Source organism: Phocoena phocoena, chromosome 2 (genome assembly GCF_963924675.1).
Source record: "Phocoena phocoena chromosome 2, mPhoPho1.1, whole genome shotgun sequence".
Lineage (NCBI taxonomy): Eukaryota > Metazoa > Chordata > Mammalia > Artiodactyla > Phocoenidae > Phocoena > Phocoena phocoena.
This window is the reverse complement of record NC_089220.1, coordinates 138,758,707-138,778,271: the sequence shown is the minus strand read 5'-3', so window position 1 is coordinate 138,778,271 and position 19,565 is coordinate 138,758,707. Positions and strand designations below refer to the sequence as shown.

Genomic DNA, 19,565 nt, shown 5'->3' with positions numbered 1-19,565 from the left:
AGGACCTAAATGCTAATGGAGATTGCAATGAATCCTCCTATTTATAATTCCTAAATATCTGTTATCTAGAAACTGGCTGAGGGATGGACCATTTGTAGATATTTGGTTGCCTGACTTGATATTCTTGTAACAATGAGCCCACTCTACACTACCTCTATTTCCTCTCTCTAGTCTACATATGAGTTTTCATTGCTGGTATTAATATATCTCTTTCCCCTCAACTTGAATTGTAACTTGTAGATCCTTCCATATGTTTCTTAAGTATATAGACATGTTTCTATCTATATTCTTTGAAACTACAAATGAGGACATTGTTTTCATCTTTTTTTTTTCTTTTTAACATTATCTTGGGAGAGAATCCTATATCTGAACATTTAGATTTGTATTTTTTTCATGTCTGCATAGTATTCTGCAGTATAAATGTACTATAAACCCATTTAGCCAGTCCTTTATCAGTGGGTATCGTAGTTTTCCCAGTATTTCACTTTTACTTTACAACACTGCTAGGACTATTCTGTACATAGGCCTTTACAATTTCTATATCCTAAAAATGCAATTGTTGTAGTAAAGAGTGTGTGTGTGTGAATGTATAGGTCTAAAATTGAGCAGTTATTGCCACACTGCCCCCGTGAGAGAGTACTGAATTCTCACCTTTGCCAGCAGTGCACTAGAGAACCCACTTCCCTGCACCCTCTCCAACTCTTTCACATCCTTTAGGGAGCACCTTTTGCACTCATTAACTTTTCCTAAAACCAGTTCCTTCGCAATGGTTATCCTAAGCTATTTCTATTTTTAAAGAAAGAGCTCAAGATTTTCTGGTACTTCCTGAATAAAGTATATGTTTTTTGGTTCAGAGGGAAAAGATGTTCCATCTGAACATAAAGTCCATGAGCTGAGAAGGAGCCATACACAAACATTTCCCCCCCAGCTTTACTGAGATATAATTCACCCACTTATACTGTACAGTTCGGTGTGTTTTCGTGTATTCAGAGAGTTGTATAACCATCACCATAATCAACTTTAGAACATTTTCACCCCCGCCCTGAAATCCTACACCCATTTTAGCAGTCACCTTCTCAGTTTCTCCAACACCCCCCTTCCCCCCACTCCCCAGTTCTAGGCAACCACTAATCCGTCCTTTTAGATTTGCCTTTTCTGGACATTTCCTATAAACGGACTCATATTATGTAGTCTTTCTGACTGGCTTCTTTCACTTAATATTTTCAAGGTTCATCAGTAACCACTTTTTTTTTTGGCCGTGCTGTGCGGCATGCGGGATCCCAGTTCCCTGACCAGGGATCAAGCCCATGCCCCCTGCAGTGGAAGCTCAGATTCCTAACCACTGGACTGCCAGGGAAGTCCCAGCAACCACATCTTGATCACTGTCAGCAGCTTACCACAGCTGTGGGCCCAGCAGCGGTTTTCTCCTTTTTCTTTTCTCCTGCATGTTTTAGGCTCTTACTCTTCTTGTTCTAAAGAAATAGAAACAGATTCTGTTATTCCTGAGGATTGTTCTGTAGAGCTAGCAGGCTAGTGGTAAATTTCTAGTACGATGATTACAGTGGAGTATGGGGGAGCTCTTAGGGGGACCAAGTCTGGGTGAAGAGATTATCCTGCAGCAGATGCCGGAAGGTGGGAAGCATTCTGGGATGCTTTATAATCCTCATTTTTCTATTTTTTGTTCGGAGGTTTACCATCTTGCTCTTGGATGCATCTAGCACATGGAAGTGAGGGCAGGACCAACCATTACTATAGCAGGGCAGCCAAGGGACTAGTGAGGCACAAAAGGACTGTCACGGTTAAGTAGAAATAGGTGTTTCCCAACTGGGAAGTTAGCTAAAAGGGTTGCATAAAGAAGGGGAAGCTGGAGAAGCTGTTCCCGGAGCGATGTATCTTACATGACAAGTGGTACACGCTCCAGAAGGGTTTAAAGGTCATAGGAACACTTACTTCCCTATGTTGTACATAATTAGAGAATAAAGAGCTCCTGGAAAAAGGAAGAACCAATAAAAGGGAGCCAAGAAGAACAGGATTCTGATAAGGCAGAAGAGAATTGAGACATGCATCAGGAGAGACCACACAAGTGTGAGGTACACAAACAGGAACCTTTTACCTGAAGGGGAGTCCTGTGCCCTCCAGGAATGGAACATTACCACGTTCCACATGACAAGGAAAAAAATTAAAAACAGAGACCTGCAAATGGAGACAAATTATACTACTGGAGCTATATGAAAGGAAGGAGGCTTGGTCCACACGGCATGTTCTAGAAAGTAAGAAAATGCAGGGATCCCAGAGATGCTGGTATGAAGAAACTTGCTTTTGGCCCTGGAAGGCAGGGTAGAGGGTAAAGACTTTTTAAGGGAGGGGCAGAGTATGAGCCATAGATAGAACTCATGTGGACCAAATGGGAAGTGAGCCATCTTCCTAAAAGTTGTACCCAATATGGCAGCTTGTTGGAACTCGCTAAATCAACCCCATCTACTGCCCATTTCTGCTGATTTAGGTAGGACTAAAATTGTAGCTGGAAGAGAAGCAGCTTGTTTTTTGTTTTTAAAGATGTTGGGGGTAGGAGTTTATTATTTTTGCTGTGTTGGGTCTTCATTTCTGTGCGAGGGCTATCTCTAGTTGTGGCAAGCGGGGGCCACTCTTCATCGCGGTGCGCGAGCCTCTCACTATCACGGCCTCTCTTGTTGCGGAGCACAGGCTCCGGATGCGCAGGCTCAGTAGTTGTGGCTCACGGGCCTAGTTGCTCTGTGGCATGTGGCATCTTCCCAGACCAGGGCTCGAACCTGTGTCCCTTGCATTAGCAGGCAGATTCTCAACCACTGTGCCACCAGGGAAGCCCAGAAGCATCTTTTAAAGGTATACAGTTCTGAGCAGTATGCTAAGGGTTTTGGAGCAATGGCTTTCATTGCTTTCTTCCCACTGAGATCCAAGGCTATGAGAAAAAGAAAGGGGCTATAAGAGAATAAACAGCTCTCTGAAAGATGTGGCAAATGCAATCCAGATTTCTAGATAGAAGTTGGAGTTAGTGGAACCATGTGGGCTCTTGCCCAAGGTCACTCATTAAGCACATCTCACAAAGAGAAAAATGTTTGCCTGTGGATCAGCTGACTCGTCAAGTAAGGCTTTAAGTCAAATATGAATCAAGAAGGGGGGAAATATCCAGGGAATACATAAACTGGTTTTTCTGTAATGTAGAAAAAAGGATAGTCTAGAAGGTGCCTGGTGATAAGCAGAAGAGCTTGAGAATGGGGTCAAACACAAAACCCCAAAACCTCCCAACATTTTACATGTCAGTGAGTACCAAGTATGATTCTAGAGCAAGGGGTAACCAACTACAACCCAGAGGCCCACTGCTTGTTTTTTAAAATAAAGTTTTATTAAACACAGCCAAGCTCATTCATTTGTGTATTGACTATGGCTGCTTTTATGCTACAACAGCAGAGTTTAGTTGTGACAGTGACTGTATGGTCTGCAAAACCTAAAAGCATTTACCATCTGGCCTTTTGCAGAAAGTGTTTGCTGACCCCTGTTGTAGAGTCAAAGTACTTGGGTTCAAGTCTCAGCTTGGCCTCTTAACTAGCTGTCCTTGGTCTTTTTTTTTTTTTTTTTAATTAACTTATTTATTCACCTATTTATTTATTTGGCTGCGTTGGGTCTTTGTTGCTGCACGTGGGCTTTCTCTAGTTGCGGAGAGTGGGGGCTACTCCTTGTTGCAATACGCGGGCTTCTCATTGCGGTGGCTTCTCTTGTTGCGGAGCACGGGCTCTAGGCATGCAGCTTCAGTAGTTGTGGCACGCACGCTCAGTAGTTGTGGCTCGCAAGCTCTAGAGCGCAAGCTCAGTAGTTATGGCACACGGACTTAGTTGCTCCGCGGCATGTGGGATCTTCCCGGACCAGGGCTCGAACCCATGTTCCCTGCGTTGGCAGGCAGATTCTTAACCACTGCGCCACCAGGGAAGTCCTGTTCTTGGTGTTTTTAATACCTAATATTACTATTTGGCAAAACGTTCCATAGAGTTCAGCTTGGGAAATGATGCTGTAAGGCCACGTTCATTTTTTAGAACAGCTAACATTAGAGAACACTTGCCTGATGTTGTGTTAAGCACTTTCCATGCATCACCTCATTCATTCTCACTATGGTGCTACTTTACTTACATTCCCAAAGGATGCCCAAAGGCATGGATTTGGAATCACCCAGAAATAAACCAAGTCACTGAGCCCAAGCATGTTTGTTTCTCCCCTGCTCCAAGTGTACACATATCAAATGCCTTCTCTAAATCAAACTTTTTTTTTTTTATATAAAGATTTCCTTGCTGTAAAGACTTCAAACCTTGGCTTGTTCTCATATGGGCACCTCTGGCTTACTGTAAGTAGGGAAGAAACTTTATATACGCTTAGCTCAGGTGACCTAGTGGTCCCCTGGGAATATAAGGAGTCCTTTCCTACTTGAGGATGCATTTTGGTACAGACTCTGAATCACTTACCTGTATGTAAGAAATGAAAGAATAGCATAGCGGGGTCAGGTGCGAACCTGACAGCTTCACCTGCAGCAAAGGAGAAGGAAATCAATGTAACTGTGGGAATAAGATGCTTTCCCCGTTCCTAGGAAAGGCATTCTCAACTCACCAGCTTCTCCATATTTTTCGGAATTCCTCTGGAGTGCTGACACACCTGGAGATACTAACAAAAGATTCCAAGATTTAGCATGCCCTCCTATATAAATGTCCCATGAAACTACAGGTAGTGACTCAGTGAGCAAATGGAGTATGACTTATTGCTCTGACTGGAGAGGGAAAAGAAAATAAGCTACCATATTCATGGAGAATCCTAGACTCAAGGCTTCCTTTTCCCCCTCCTCTAAGCTCCAAAGCTTCCCAGACAGCAGGTAATAAAGGGTTTCTGTTTCTGACTTCTTCTGTTTATTGCTTTAAAAATCCTTCAGGCTGGTAGTCCCTGCATCTAGAAAACCAATGACTTTGCTGTTTTTGCTTTAGAAAAAGCCAATAAAGATTAGAGGTTCTCAGTATTTCTACCACAGAAGCTTAGTAGCCATACCTTGTAGCCAGAGCTGCACCTTCTCAGAAATGGCCACACTGCTGTTTGGGTACATGGTGTGAGGTGGTCTACTATCTTTCTTGGGTTGTCTGTGCCTTTCTAAGTATTTAATGTGGGTCGTTGCTAGAATCAGAACTAAATTACCTAGTTCTTATCACTCTCTGAATGTCTGCTGAGAATCAAAATATTGCAAGTACAAAAAGAGTTTCTTGTTAACAGATACTAAGAAGCATTAACTTAAACCCAGGGCAAGTTATGCCTTTTATTTTTTAAAAATAATTATTCCCTACCCTAGTACCTGACCTGTGAGGCATTTAACACCCACTTGTTAAAGGAACAAACACCTTGTCAGTGCCCAGACTGGTCTGCAATAGTCTAATTTTTTGTGCAATTGGAATCAGATTAAGTTCTATAGCTATAGTTTAGACTGAGTCTTAGAAGGTGTTTGAAGAGGCATTTACTCTCCATCAGGTGCTACAATACTCATATCCTAAAGAAACAAGGGCCTCTAAAAACAGATTTAGAATTATGCCTCAACTGTTATTTCTGGGCCTGTGGAGACGGCTGTCACCTACTGATCAAACCATCACTTGCAAAGATGTAGGCAAGAGCTCTCTGCACAGGGGCATTCTGCAGCAGGGGGTAATGTCCTGGCTGGGTGGGACAGAATGATAGTAGTGACTGTCTCTCCAATACTCACATATCTGACAAGCGCTGTAAGAATGGTGTACATTTTGCAAAGGTCCTTTAATAAGGTGTCCACACAGCTGCCTGATGGCAGGGCCGTCTGCACCAGCTCGTGGAAAAATGTAAGCAGAGTTCCCAATTGTATGATGATGGCTTTCTCAATGGGATGATTTGGTAGGGTTGCCTGAGAAGAGGCTTCTTCTGAAAGGAAAGGAAACTGGCATATTCAAACCCAACTGGCCTTATTTTCTAGTTCAAGTGAAAGAGATTTAGAAACCAACAAAACATCATTAACTAGGAAGTCTCTACGGAAAATGAGCATGTATTTAATTCATCATGCAGAATACATTAATAATCATGCTGTCATAAGGCACACTACCTTCTACTTCCTTCATTACTTTGGAAATCTAGCACAAACAAACAGAGCTCAGGGTATCTGCTTTTATGCAGTCCTCCAGTTCAGATTTTAGTTAACTTACCTGGTATAATTTCTTGGCTCACTTGTCCCTTAAGCTTGGTGATTAGCCAGTCCACTTCTTCTAGGACCTTCTCAGCCTGACTCAGAAGAAGTAACTGTGAAAGAAAAGAATGCCTGGCATGGCTCATTGCACATAGCTGCTGGTGTAATATGATAACCATGGCCACCTGCAGGTGGGTTACAGGCCTCAGGAGGTGAGCCACTATAATTCACTCTTCACAGGGAATAAAATGGAAGGTAAGACAAGGCTATTTCCAAAGGGTCGGGGATCAACACTTACACAGACAGTAGGGGCAGCTGTTCTCAAATTCACCACTGCAAAGTGGTTTGTTTTCTCCACTTCTACATCCTGGGGAAGGAAAGAGAGGTGAGATATGACAGTAAGGCTGTTCCCCTGGCCTCTATCCCCAACTCAGGGTGTTGTATTAAAGGCTCACTATGGTACCTGGTCTATGTCTCCAAGATGTCCATGGATATCCTGGGACAAGTCACGCAGCAGGGTCACAGGACTCTTACACAAAACATGGAGGCTGAAGAGCAAATTCATCAAGCCCTTGCAAAATGAGGCATCCTCTAGGAGTGGGAAGGAAAGAAAAGCTAAGTTATAATCCAAGTCCGTCCTTTGGGGGGTGTGGGGTGCCTAACTGGAACATGTAGCTCATCATATTTCAGGCACAATATCCCAGTGCTGCACACACTCCAATCAAGGCAGCTCTCCCACAAAGGTGCACTTCTATCCACGAGTCCAAACAAGGGAGATGTTTCCCATTATTAGTCACTATCGCTGCATAACTAGCACACAGGTCAAGAAACAGAACACTACCAGCACCCCAGAACTGCCCCCTCCCCCCACCAAGGAAACTGCTATTCTGCCTTGTAAGTGTAATCCAGTTTTGTCTGATTTTGAACTTTATCTAAATGGAATCGTACAGTAAGTACTCTTTTATCTGTCTGTTGTCTTTTGTTGAATGTTATGTGTGTGAGATTCCTCCATGTTGTGTGTCAGTGGAGTTTGTTCATTCTCATTACAGTATTCCACTGTGTGTATACAGCACAATCCCTTGATCCATTCTACTGCTGATGAATGTTTGGGTTCGATTTTGCCTATCAGAATAGTGCTGCTGTGAGAATTCTTCCACCTATTTTTGCTGGGAGTGGAACTGCTGGATCATAAGCATATGTTTAATTTTAGTAGTTAGATATTGCTAAACAGTTTTCCAGAGTGGTTATACCAACTTACAGCTCCAGCAGCAGCGAACAAGAGGTTCAACTGCTCTATATTCTTACCAACACTTGGTACTGGTATTGTGTGTGGTTTTTTCATTTTGGCCACTCTGGTGAATTTTCTAAATGTTGTTTGGTGGTGATGATTTTATATAAAGCCTAAAAGGAAACATGTCAGGAAACTTACCCCAGCTGTTTTCCTTGCAAATCTTAGTTGTCCAGGATAACATCTGCACAAACTAGAGATCATTCAGATATTACAGAAACATGCCAAAAGACAGACCTAGGTGTTGCCAGACTAAAAGAGCCCTAGACCTTTCCAAGTCTAAGCAAATCACCCGCTAAAACACGTGCCTGGATCTAAAGTGGTAGTAATCTACTAAAAATAGCATAAAAATAAGTCTAAAGTTATGAGAAGACTTATTGGTACTTTTCTCAAATATAGCATATGACTCAATTCTCAATGCCCTCATTAAGGGCCAAAGGTCCTGGGGTCTGGGCTCTTACCCTTTGAGCTTCCTCTGCCCCTCCCACCACGGTCTAGGGCTAAAGTACCCTTTTTCCTCTTCCCATGCCCCACATTCTCTGCATTTGAGACATCTTTAAGAACAGTAAGCTAACAGAGGTGCAGGAGAGTAAGATCCTGGCCATAGTGATAGTTGAATTAGCTATTAGGAGCCAAGAGGCCACAGGAGGTTAAAAGGGAGGAGGGATTAAAAAAAAAAAAAAAAGAAGAAGAAAGAAAAAGAAAAGAGTTCAGGGAAGCTTAAGGTCTTGGGATAGTAGGTCCTATGTTGCCAGATACACACTCAGCTTTCTGCTTCAGCAGTTGTTTGGGATAGGCTTTCAGCCACAAAGGCACTGAAATGCAGTGATACTTAAGAGTAAAACAATGATTAAGAATCCAGTTTTTGGGGCTTCCCTGGTGGCGCAGTGGTTGAGAGTCCGCCTGCCGATGCAGGGGACGCGGGTTTGTGCCCCTGTCCGGGAAGATCCCACGTGCCGCGTTGCGGCTGGGCCCGTGAGCTATGGCCACTGAGCCTGCGCATCCGGAGCCTGTGCTCCGCAACAAGAGAGGCCACAATAGTCAGAGGCCCGCGTATCGCAAAAAAAAAAAAAAGAATCTAGTTTTTGATCTGTTGGGGAAAAAGATCAATTTAGAGGCTAACTGAAAGTTCTCTGCGAACTGATATAAAAAGTTTCCAGAATACAGTGATTACTGTAGAATACTGATTTCCAGAATACAGTATTAAATGAAACAAATAAATAAAGCAGGATGCTGAACAAGCTTTTGTGTGAAGAGGGTAGGGTCAGGAATAAGAATCTATATTCATATTGCTGTATAGGAATAAAAAACTCTTTACATAAGAAACTAAAAGAAGATTATTTACTTATCGGGGGAAAAGAAGAACTGAACAGATGGAGGACATGAATAGAAGGGAGACCATTTCCTGTAAATCTTTTTATAATTTGTTTTTCAAATCATAGAACTTTATTACCCATTCAAAATTAAATTAAAAAATTTTAAACAGACTACCTGAAGTTACGAGGGGGTACGTGATGAAAATTAAATTTAAAAAATTTCCTGTTTATATTAGCCTTTCCAAATCTATTTATTTTCCCTCAGATGTCACCATGTTCCAATTCTCTGTCCGTGTTTCCTTCCTAATCCTGGGCTCCTTGCAGCAAAAGTAGCAATATGAAAGAATGAAGCTGAAGGTAAAGTGCAGATGCGTTGTTTGGATCTAGGATGACATAAGTAACAAAAGGGATTTTCTTTGGGCTACCTGGAACTAGGACAACAGGAAAATCAAGTCTGCTTTCCAGTGCTCAAACACCATAACACACAGGGCTGGTCTGGCTAGCGCTTCCTAAAGCAAGGCCTTACACAAGGAGGCTTGCATCTCAGCACTCCAACTTGTCTCCTCACAGATCAGGAAAGAGGTGTGGTAGAACCACAAAGCCCTAGGCTCTCAAGGACTCTCTTTATCATCCTCTAGGGAAATCACTCCTGAATGGAACAGACCCACAAAATGTGGCACTTCTCTTATTTTGTATGTGTGAATGCTCATGTGGGTACATACATTCTTCGTGTATGTGTGCAGACCCATACACATATACCTAAAACCTATCTGGGCAGAACTGATTCTGTTTTAGGACTATGATCATGCTTTCTGACTTATCACCTTTTGTTGAATCTCTCCCAAACTCAGTACCAGCTAACCTTGATGACAAAGTTAACTGCTGAATGTCAGCTACCTTCTTGATAATTAACATACTTTCATTTTAGAAAAGAAGAGAAAACACCAAGAGTGGGGAAAAACCCACATTAAGAAGGCTGAACTCCACAGATAAATAAGATTTTTTCTGTAGTGCTTACTGTTTATCCTTGACAGTGGCCAAACAAACAAAAGCAGTAATTATAACATGGTAGAAACACTATGTTGCGAAAGGTACATCTTATACATCTTATATTAATTCAGAAGCATAACTGAATATATTATTTTAAATAAGTCAGATTTCAAGCAGACATTTAGATATATACTTTAGGACGTAATACTCCCTGTCTTCTGAGGGATGCTAAGTGGGAGTGAATGAGTGGTACTCATACCTGAGTGGAGGAGGGCTCCAGCAGCTTGGACAAGTTGGAGAGAACAGTGACGAGTAGGAGGGCTTCTTTGCTGTTAAAGTCTTCTTCTTGGCTGCTAAGTATATTCAACAAGGACCTCTGAGAAAGGAAAAGTATACACAGAAACATTAGCAGACATGTTACTAACAGGGAGAAGAGACATCTACCTGGAGATTCCTAAGGCTGGGACAGAAAGGATTCAAAAACACCAAAAATCCGGGGCTTCCCTGGTGGCGCAGTGCTTGAGAGTCCGCCTGCCAATGCAGGGGATACGGGTTCGTGCCCTGGTCCGGGAAGATCCCACATGCCGCGGAGCTGCTGGGCCCGTGAGCCATGGCCGCTGAGCCTGTGCGTCTGGAGCCTGTGCTCCGCAACGGGAGAGGCCACAACAGTGAGAGGCCTGCATACCGCAAAAACACCAAAAATCCAAGAGGATAAAAGCTGAAAATAAACCTGGATTGAACAGGTGGTTTCTTACCCTGTTTCTGATTCTAAGTCTAAGTGTTCTCTTGAGAACTATGGACTCCTTCTCCAACCCCCTGCCAAATGTACAACAGGAATGAATTGTGCACCCAGTTTTTTTTTCTCTTTGTTTTGGCCGTGCCACACAGCTTACGGGATCTTAGTTCTTTAACCAGGGATTGAACCCGGGCCCATGGCAGTGAAAGCACTGAGTCCTATCCATTGCACTGCCAGGGAATTCCCGTGCACCCAGTTTTGGGTGGTTCGCAACTCCCTGAAGCCCATCCACTGACCTCAGGGCTAGACCACGCCCCAATGCTGGTATTCCCTATACACCTTCCCTGTTTCTCTCTCACCACCTGAAACACTGTATTTTGTCTGTTAGTCTCTTCCCACTACAATGTAAGCTCTGTGAGGGTAGGGTTTTGTCTCTTTTATCCCTTGCTATATCGTCAGCACCTGGAACAGTCCCTGGCATATAATAGGAACTTTAAAATTATGTATTAAAGAAATCTTCTGTGATTAAAAGATCCTGATATTGTGACAACTAGTGGTTAGAAACTAATAGGAGAGACTTCCCTGGTGGCGCAGTGGTTAGGAGTCCACCTGCCAATGCAGAGGACACGGGTTCGAGCCCTGGTCCAGGAAGATCCCACATGCTGCGGAGCAACTAGGTCCGTGAGCCACAACTACTGAGCCTGCTCTCGAGCCTGCGAGCCACAACTACTGAAGCCCGCGCACCTAGAGCCCATACTCTGTAGCAAAGAGAAGCCACCACAATGAGAGGCCCGTGCACCAAGACGAAAAGTAGCCCCCGCGCTCTGCAACCAGAGAAAGCCCGTGGGCAGCAAAGAAGACCCAACGCAGCCATAAATAAATAAATTTTAAAAAGAAACTAATAGGCTTCACTGTCCAGTCTTTATGCAATCTGACGGACAATGCCAAATTACATTAGCATGTATTAATGGGCTCCTGGCTACTATCTCTCTGTATCAGCTCAAACAGTGATTCTTAGAGGCAATGACTCCTGCGGGTTGGGGTGGCTTAAATACACATCCTTCCTAGAATCCTTTTAAATGCATTCTCTCTCATTCTAAGAGCTCTGTCTTGTTGCTTGAATGATGACCCAGAAGAAATTCCTGTTCTACTTGCTCACTGTCTGCCCATTCTCACCAGCTGGCCCTGCTAACAGTCCCTTTCCAAGGACCCTCACAAAGTACTGCAGTTTCCCAGGCTTCTCACCTGAAACTGCCGGATCTGGAATGCTGCTCTTTGAGTGACACTGACTTCCACCTCTTCCTCCTTATCTGTGGCATCTAGGAAAGGAAAAGAACTCTATCTTCTTTGAAATGGGCTTGGGCTTTTTTTTTTTTGCCTTTTCATACTAAAATTTTAGGAAGCCAAAAAAGTCTGGAGGCAGATTTAATTATATTCCTAACATTCTGCAATTTCTTAATACTATATTCCATTTTCCAGTCACCGTTTGTGGATAAATGTAATCCAGTAAGTGTCAATTCTGAATCCACTAGATGTCACTCCTTACCAACATTAGGACTTCTCAGGTGTCCTCTGGTAGGTTAACAACTAGAATCAAGAGGTTTGGTTAAGAAAGACAAACTCAGAGCGAATTTATCAAAATTGAAATGCCCACCCAGAGCCCTGAGAAACTGATGAATCTTGGGGTGGTAGAACTGTTGCACGACACTGAATATTTTCTGCAAACCCTCCAAGCACAGCAGCGAGATGCTCTTTCCTTTCTCTTTCTTTCCCGACTCTTCCACTGAAGTAGGAATTGAAGTGTATCTCCAAAGCAAGACCCTGGGGAAAAGTGATTTTATTTTCAAAGTCAGGTTCACTAAGGTACAATTTACATACAGTAAAATTCCCATCCTATAGATGTATAGTTCTATGAATTTTGACTAACTTACACAGTTGTGTACTCAGCCCCACAATCAAGGTATTTCCATTACCCCAAAAGTCCCCATGTGCTCCTTTGTAATCAATTATTTCTCCTCGATTTTGCAAGCAACCACTGGTCTGTTTCCTGTCCCAGTGGCTTTACTATTTACAAACTATCATATAAAAATGGTATCATTCATTATGCAGCCTTTAGAATCTGGCTTTGCTAACAGCATATGCTTTTGAGATTCACCTATGTTGCTGCATGTATTGGTAATTTGTCCCATTTTATTGCTGCGTAGTACTCCAGGGTATGGATGTACCACAGCTTGTCCATTCACCAATTTATCCATCCATCTATTGACAGACTTCTGGGTTGTTTCCAGATTTTGCTGTTACAGATAAAGCTGCCATATACAAACCTTTGTATCAACATCTACTTTCGTTTCTTTTGGGTAAATACCTAAGAGTGGGGTGGGAATATCATATGGTAGGTGTGTGCTTAACTTCTTAAGAAACCGCCAAACTATTTTCCAAAGTGGCTGCACCATCTACATTTCTGTCAACAGTGTATAAGAGTTCAAATTCTTCCACATCCGTGACAACACTCTAGTATGGTCAATCTAAACTTTTAGGCATTCTAATAGGTGTTTACTGATATCTCATTGTGATTTTAATTTGCATTTACCTAGTGTTTAATTATGTTGACCATCCTTTTGGGTTCTTATTTGCCATCTATACATCTTCTTTGGTAAAGTGTTCAAGTATTTTACCCATTTTGCAATTTGACTGTTTTCTTAACAAGTTTAAGAGTTCTTTATATACTCTGGTTACCAGTCCATCATCAGACATGTGTTTTGCAAATATTTTCTCATCTGTGGCTTGTCTTTTCATTTCCTTAAGAGTGTTTTTCAAAGAACAGAGTTAAATTTTTTAAAAATATCAACTGTGCTTCTGGTATTTCATCTAAGAAATTTTTACCTAAAACAAGCTTGCAAAGCCTTTTCTGTCTTCTAGATGTTTTACAATATTTGGTTTTACATTTATGTCTCTGATCCATTTCAAGTCAACTTTTTGTATATAACATGAGAAATGGATAAAAGATTCATTTTTTCACATATTCATGTCCAACTGTTCCAAAACTACTTGTTAAAAAGACTTTTCTTTCTCCATTGTCAAAAGTCAAGACCATACTTGTGTGGATCAATTCTGAACCATCTATTTCTGTTCCATTGATTCTAGCAATACCACACTACCTTAAACACAACTTTATAGTAAGACTTGAAATCACATAGTGGGAGTCCTCTAACTTTGTTTTATTTCACATTTGTTTTAGTTACTTTAGGTCCTTTACTTTTCCATATAAGTTTTAGAATAATCTTGTCAATTCCTACAATAAAGCTTGATAGGATTTTGATTGGTATTGTGTTGAATCTATGGATTAATTTGGGAATAATTCACACCTTGATACACTGAATCTTCCAATCCCTGGACACTGTATGTCTTTCCATTTACTTGGGACTTCTTTGATTTCTTTCATTAATGTTTTATAGTTTTTATCACATCAATCTTGCATGTTTTTGAGATTTATCACTAAGTAGTTTTCATTTTGTGACACTATAGTAAATGGTAGTTTTTAAAATTTCAATTTCCAGTTGTTCACCACTAGTATGTACATAAAAATAGTTTTCGAAAAAACTGACCTTGAATCCTGCAATCTTATTAAACTTACTTAATAGATCTAGTGGCTTTAAAAATAATTCTTTGGAAATTTTTATGTAGACAATTATGTCTATAAAGACAGTGTTATTCTTTTTCAATCTTTTGTCTTTTATTTCTTTTTCCTGTCTTACTGCACTGACTAGGACCACCTCCAGTATGACTTTGAATAGTAGTGGTGAAAGCACAAGGGGGAAAGCACTGAGTCTTTCTTCATTAAGTATGCTGTTAACTATAGGGTTTTTGTGGATATCCTTTATTAGACTGAGAAAATTCTCTTTCATTCCTGGTTTGCCAAGAGATTTTTTTTTTTTTTAGATGTTGGGGGTAGGAGTTGATTAATTAATTTATTTATTTTTGCTGTGTTGGGTCTTCATTTCTGTGCGAGGGCTTTCTCTAGTTGTGGCAAGCAGGGGCCACTCTTCATCGCGGTGCGTGGGCCTCTCACTATCGCGGTCTCTCTTGTGGAGCACAGGCTCCAGACGCGCAGGCTCAGTAGTTGTGGCTCATGGGCCTAGTTGCTCTGCGGCATGTGGGATCCTCCCAGACCAGGGCTCGAACCCGTGTCCCCTGCATTAGCAGGCAGATTCTCAACCACTGCGCCACCAGGGAAGCCCTTGCCAAGAGATTTTATCATGGTTTATGTTGAGTTCTGATTGCCTGCATCTACTGGGATGAACATATGGTTTTTTCTTTAGTCTGCTGACATGGTGAATTACACTGATTGATTTACAAATTTTGAGCCAATGTTGCATCCTGGGAAAAATTCCACTTAAATGATAAGTTATTCTTCTTATAAACTGTTGGGATGAATCTGCTAATTTTTTTACATCTATATGCATGAGAGAATTTGGTCTGTACTTTTCTTATTAATGTCTTTGGCTGGATTTGGTGTCAGGGTAATTTACACTGGCCTTATGAGTTGGGACATGTTCCCTCCTCCATTTTCTGGAAGAGTCTGCATAAATTGGTGTTATTTCCTAAAATGTTTGGTAGAATTCAACGGTGGAGACATGCAGGTCTGCAGTTTTTGTTGAGGGAAAATTTTGAATCACAAATGCAATTTAATAGAGATAGGATTACTCAGGTTACCTATTTTTTCTTGAGTGAGGTTTAAAGAAATTTGTGCATTTAAGTTATGAAGTTTATTGGCATAAAGTTAACATTCTGTTATGAATTTTTAATATGTGTAGAATCAGTAGTGATGTCTCCTCTTCCTCATATACCTGGTATTTGTAATTTGTGTCTTCTTTTCCTGGTCAGTCTGGCTGAAGTTTATTGAATTTATTGATCTCAACTAGATTTTGGTCTCATTTTCTCTATTGTTTTTGCTTTCTTTTTAAAAAAAATTTATTTATTTATTTGGCTGCGTTGGGTCTTAGTTACGGCACGCGGGATCTTTGTTGCAGCATGTGGAATCTTTCATTGCGGCACATGGGCTTCTCTCTAGTTGTGGTGCGTGGGCTCAGTAGTTACGGCACAGGCTTAGTTGTCCTGAGGCATGTGGGATCTTAGTTCCCCAACCAGGGATCAAACCTGCATTCCCCTGCATTGGAAGGCAGATTCTTAACCACTGGACAACTAGGGAAGGCCCCTGTTTTTATTTTCAATGATTCTACTTTTGTCTTTATTACTTCCTTCCTTTTGCTCACTTTCATTTTAACCTGCTCTTCTATTTTCTTAATGTAAAAGCCTACATTAGAGATTTCAGATTTCTTTCTAATATATAAACACTGATTGTTCTAAATTTCTACCTAGACACTGCTTTAGCTGGACCATACAAAATTTGGCATGCTCAAATGTTCATCTTCATTCTATTAAGATATTTTAAAATTTCTGACTTTCTCTTTGACTATGGGTTATTTAGAAATGCATTTAATTTCCAAATATACGGGGATTATCCGCATATTTTTGTTACTGCTTTCTTGTTTAATTCCATTGTGGTCAGAGAACACGCTGATTTCTATTTTAAAAATTTGTTAAGTTTGTTTTATGGCCCAAAATATTGGTCCATCTTGATGAATGTACCATATGCACATGAAAGGAATGTGTATTTTGAAACTTATTTAATGTTCTATAAATGTCAATTAAATCAAGCTGGATGATAGTGTTGTTCAAGTCTTCCACGTCCTCCCTGATTTTCTATTTCTACTGATTACCAAGAGAGGTAGATTATTTATTTCTCCTTCAGTTCTATCCATTTTTGCTTCAAGTATTTCGAAGCTCTGTTGTTAGGTACATATACATTTAAAATTGTTATGTCTATTTGATAAATTATTTAGTCATTATGTAATATCCCTCTTTATTCCTGGTAACAGAATAACGTTTTATATGTGACTAACAATCCACACCAAAATATGACTAGGAAAAAGAACCCAATATAGTGACTGCACTTTCACCTTTAGGGCAATGCCCAACCTCAAACCCACCTTCATCCCCACCCCCAATTTCTTCTCTTGGAGACTCCACAGCAAGTGGAAACGGTTTCTAAGGGTGAGTGGGGCTTACCGAGTTATGTCACAGAGGTTCTGAAAGACCTTCTCTGGGTTTCTGCCATCAGGGCCACTCACATGCCCCATTTCCTTTAGCTGCTGTACCTTCTGCAGAGCCACACTCACTGCATAGCGCATAAACTCATTGCTGGACCTTAGAACAGACAGGCTCTCTTCATGACTTTGGGTACTGTCCCTAGAGAAAGAAGAAGAGAAAGATTCCTCTACAGCTATTGGGACCTGGAATTAGGTTTTCTAGAGACTGTTCAGGGTAATAGTACAGAGCAAGCTCTAAATGACAGACTCTAAGCAGCCCATGCCAGAGTCACTGCCATGGCTGTCCTACAAACATCATTCTCAGTGTTTCCTCACTTTCTCCCCCTCCCCCACTCCTTTAACTCTGATGAAATTTAAATGTCTTAGTTTTCTTTAGTGGTTTTTTTTTGTTGTTGTTCCTTTGTTTTTTTGGGGTTTTTTTGTGGTACGCAGGCCTCTCACTGTTGTGGCCTCTCCCGTTGCAGAGCACAGGCTCCAGACGCACAGCCTCAGCGGCCATGGCTCACGGGCCCAGCCACTCTGTGGCATGTGGGATCCTCCCGGACTGGGGCATGAACCCGTGTCCCCTGCATCGGCAGGCGGACTCTCAACCACTGCGCCACCAGGGAGGCCCCTTTGTTTTTTTTAATTCAGGTTTTTCTTTGGAAGCCCCTTTGTTTTTTTTAATTCAGGTTTTTCTTTCTTCTTTTTTTATCTGTTAGCGTGTTTGAGCTACTTAGGTTGATTTTCTTAGAACACATTGTTGGAATTCATCCTATTTTTTTCATTCACTAGTCCATGTTTCTGATTTTTCCTTTAATAATTCAAAGTATCTCTTTAATGCCTAGGTAGGATTGTTCTGCCTTCATTTCAAGAAAATTACAAACCTCCTACCTTACTTCTTACTGTATATGTGCTAAGAACTGTGTGAATCCAAGCTAGGTAATATCAGTGAGCCTGGGTAGGTATTTTTATCTTCACCACACTGCTGTCTTTAAGCACTGTTAGAATCTTACCTGAAAAGAGCGGTGAGAAGATCAGACACAAATTTCATGGACAAAAAACTATCATTTGTTTTGCTGGCCATTTTAGTTTTGCCTTTACCAGCTTTTTCATTAAGGATGTCAGAGAGTTCCTTGTAACACATAAATAAGCTCAGAACCTCCTCAAACTTATTCTTACTGTGTAAAAAAGAAAAAGAGACCACCAAGGACAAGCATCAGAATATTGTGGTTTATTTTCACAAACAGTAATAAAGAAATCACAATGCTTCTTTAGATGTCATATTTTAGACCCAACATTACAAATGAATGGATCTTCATTAACATAGCACTCCCAGGTCATACCAATCTGGGTTATTTCTTTTCTTCCCTTATTTATACCAGTCACTGCAGAGAATGAAAGTTCAATACTACCACCAATCAAAATTTCTCTGTTAAAATCAGGAGTTCTTATGTTCAGGGTCTGGGGAATTTTGAATACATTAAAGCCTGCTGGAGGGACAAAATTCACCAGCCTCTTTGGCATATGCTTTGGTGTTCCCTGGTAGAAAGAACATAGATTGGTCTTAGGCTACATGTCCATTAATAGATAGTGTATGGTCTGTGGTCTGTTCATACCTAGCATATTGTTAGTGTTAACAACAAAAAAAAACACACACACACACATAAAATGAACTACAAGTAGAGTCACAGCAATACCTTACCTGAAATTACTTACGGAGAAATTATATTCTATTAGAACCTCACAAACTCCCATAACAAGGAAAGCACAGATATTGTTTTTGATGCCAATACCAGTGCTCTGAGAAAAATCTGCTGATTTGTCCTAAAAAACAGAAGATAAAATTAATAAGCTACTAAAAACCTCCATTATTCAACACAGCTGAGACTTAGCAATTACCAGTTCAAAGTCCTCTAGTTCACTCTTAATCATTCTACTAGTAATAGACTCCAACATATCATCTAAGTCTTGGTAGAATCCCTCTTCTTCTTCCTCCTCTTCTTTCTGCTGTAGGGGCATCACTCTACTCTTATACCAGGCCAAACAGTGTTGAATACAACAAAGCAGACAATCCTGCAGAAGAAAATAATAATTGAATATTCTTGTTAAAGGATAACCTATGAAGCTGTTGATAATCAACAAATAATCCTTATCTATAAGGCTAAAGTAAGTTATTCATTAGCATCACAAGTTAAGTCAATCTGGATTAACAAAACTGGAAAAAAAATAATTGAACTAACAGAGGCATTGTTTTCTGGCCTTTCCCAAAGGCACTGGCTTCATAAGTAGCTGACACCTAAGAATGCAACATCAGATGTGCTGCCTCTGATTTGGTACGAACACCATGGAGCCAGGCTGTGAAATTAAATCCTCTCTAGCTCCTTTGAGTCACAGAGGCTATTCTAAAGATAGGGGTTTATGTTGAGGGAATCTTTAGGAGACCAATCTTTAGCATCTCTGATCCAGGCTGAGGACATCTCTTATAAGTCACTTGGGATGAGACAGTTTCAGTTTTTATCTTTTCTTCTCTTTCTGAGGCTAGACAACTAGAATAGAAAACCAACCTGTCCTAGTTCCTCTGAAGGTTCGACAGAATGCCAATTCTAGCTCAGCCTAAATCATATACCCCAGACTAATGAAGCAGGTCCCCTGGGTTCATCTGCTTCTGGGTGACCTCCTTCTCTCCATTCTAAAGTATATTTATTTAGTGTATGTAACCGAAGAGCCATAAACAGGAGATAAAATGCTCCTTGGGAGAAACAATGGATGCCTTGATTTAGTAAAGTGCTGACATGCAGATATCTTACCAAGAAAACCAAGGTGAAGATGGGTCAGAAAAGATAAGCAGTTAAGAGTTAAGAGTAAAAATTCATTG

General features: G+C 40.9%; 1 protein-coding gene across 2 annotated transcripts in view; it reads right to left on the bottom strand.

Moving 5' to 3' along the window:
* FANCI (FA complementation group I) overlaps positions 1–19,565 on the bottom strand; it is a 73,621-nt gene that overhangs the window by 1,957 nt on the left and 52,099 nt on the right. Inside the window, exons 20-34 of one of the 2 annotated variants that reach the window (XM_065872361.1) lie at positions 18,590–18,763; positions 18,393–18,514; positions 17,704–17,868; positions 16,668–16,847; positions 12,193–12,359; positions 11,784–11,857; positions 10,062–10,178; positions 7,638–7,689; positions 6,672–6,799; positions 6,507–6,575; positions 6,228–6,321; positions 5,762–5,949; positions 4,633–4,686; positions 4,491–4,550; positions 1,398–1,472 (exon numbers count right to left, since the gene is read on the bottom strand). In XM_065872361.1, coding sequence (XP_065728433.1) covers positions 1,398–1,472; positions 4,491–4,550; positions 4,633–4,686; positions 5,762–5,949; positions 6,228–6,321; positions 6,507–6,575; positions 6,672–6,799; positions 7,638–7,689; positions 10,062–10,178; positions 11,784–11,857; positions 12,193–12,359; positions 16,668–16,847; positions 17,704–17,868; positions 18,393–18,514; positions 18,590–18,763 — 1,719 coding nt within the window. The remainder of the gene's footprint in view (positions 1–1,397; positions 1,473–4,490; positions 4,551–4,632; positions 4,687–5,761; positions 5,950–6,227; positions 6,322–6,506; positions 6,576–6,671; positions 6,800–7,637; positions 7,690–10,061; positions 10,179–11,783; positions 11,858–12,192; positions 12,360–16,667; positions 16,848–17,703; positions 17,869–18,392; positions 18,515–18,589; positions 18,764–19,565) is intronic. The other variant, XM_065872362.1, reaches the window with a different exon arrangement.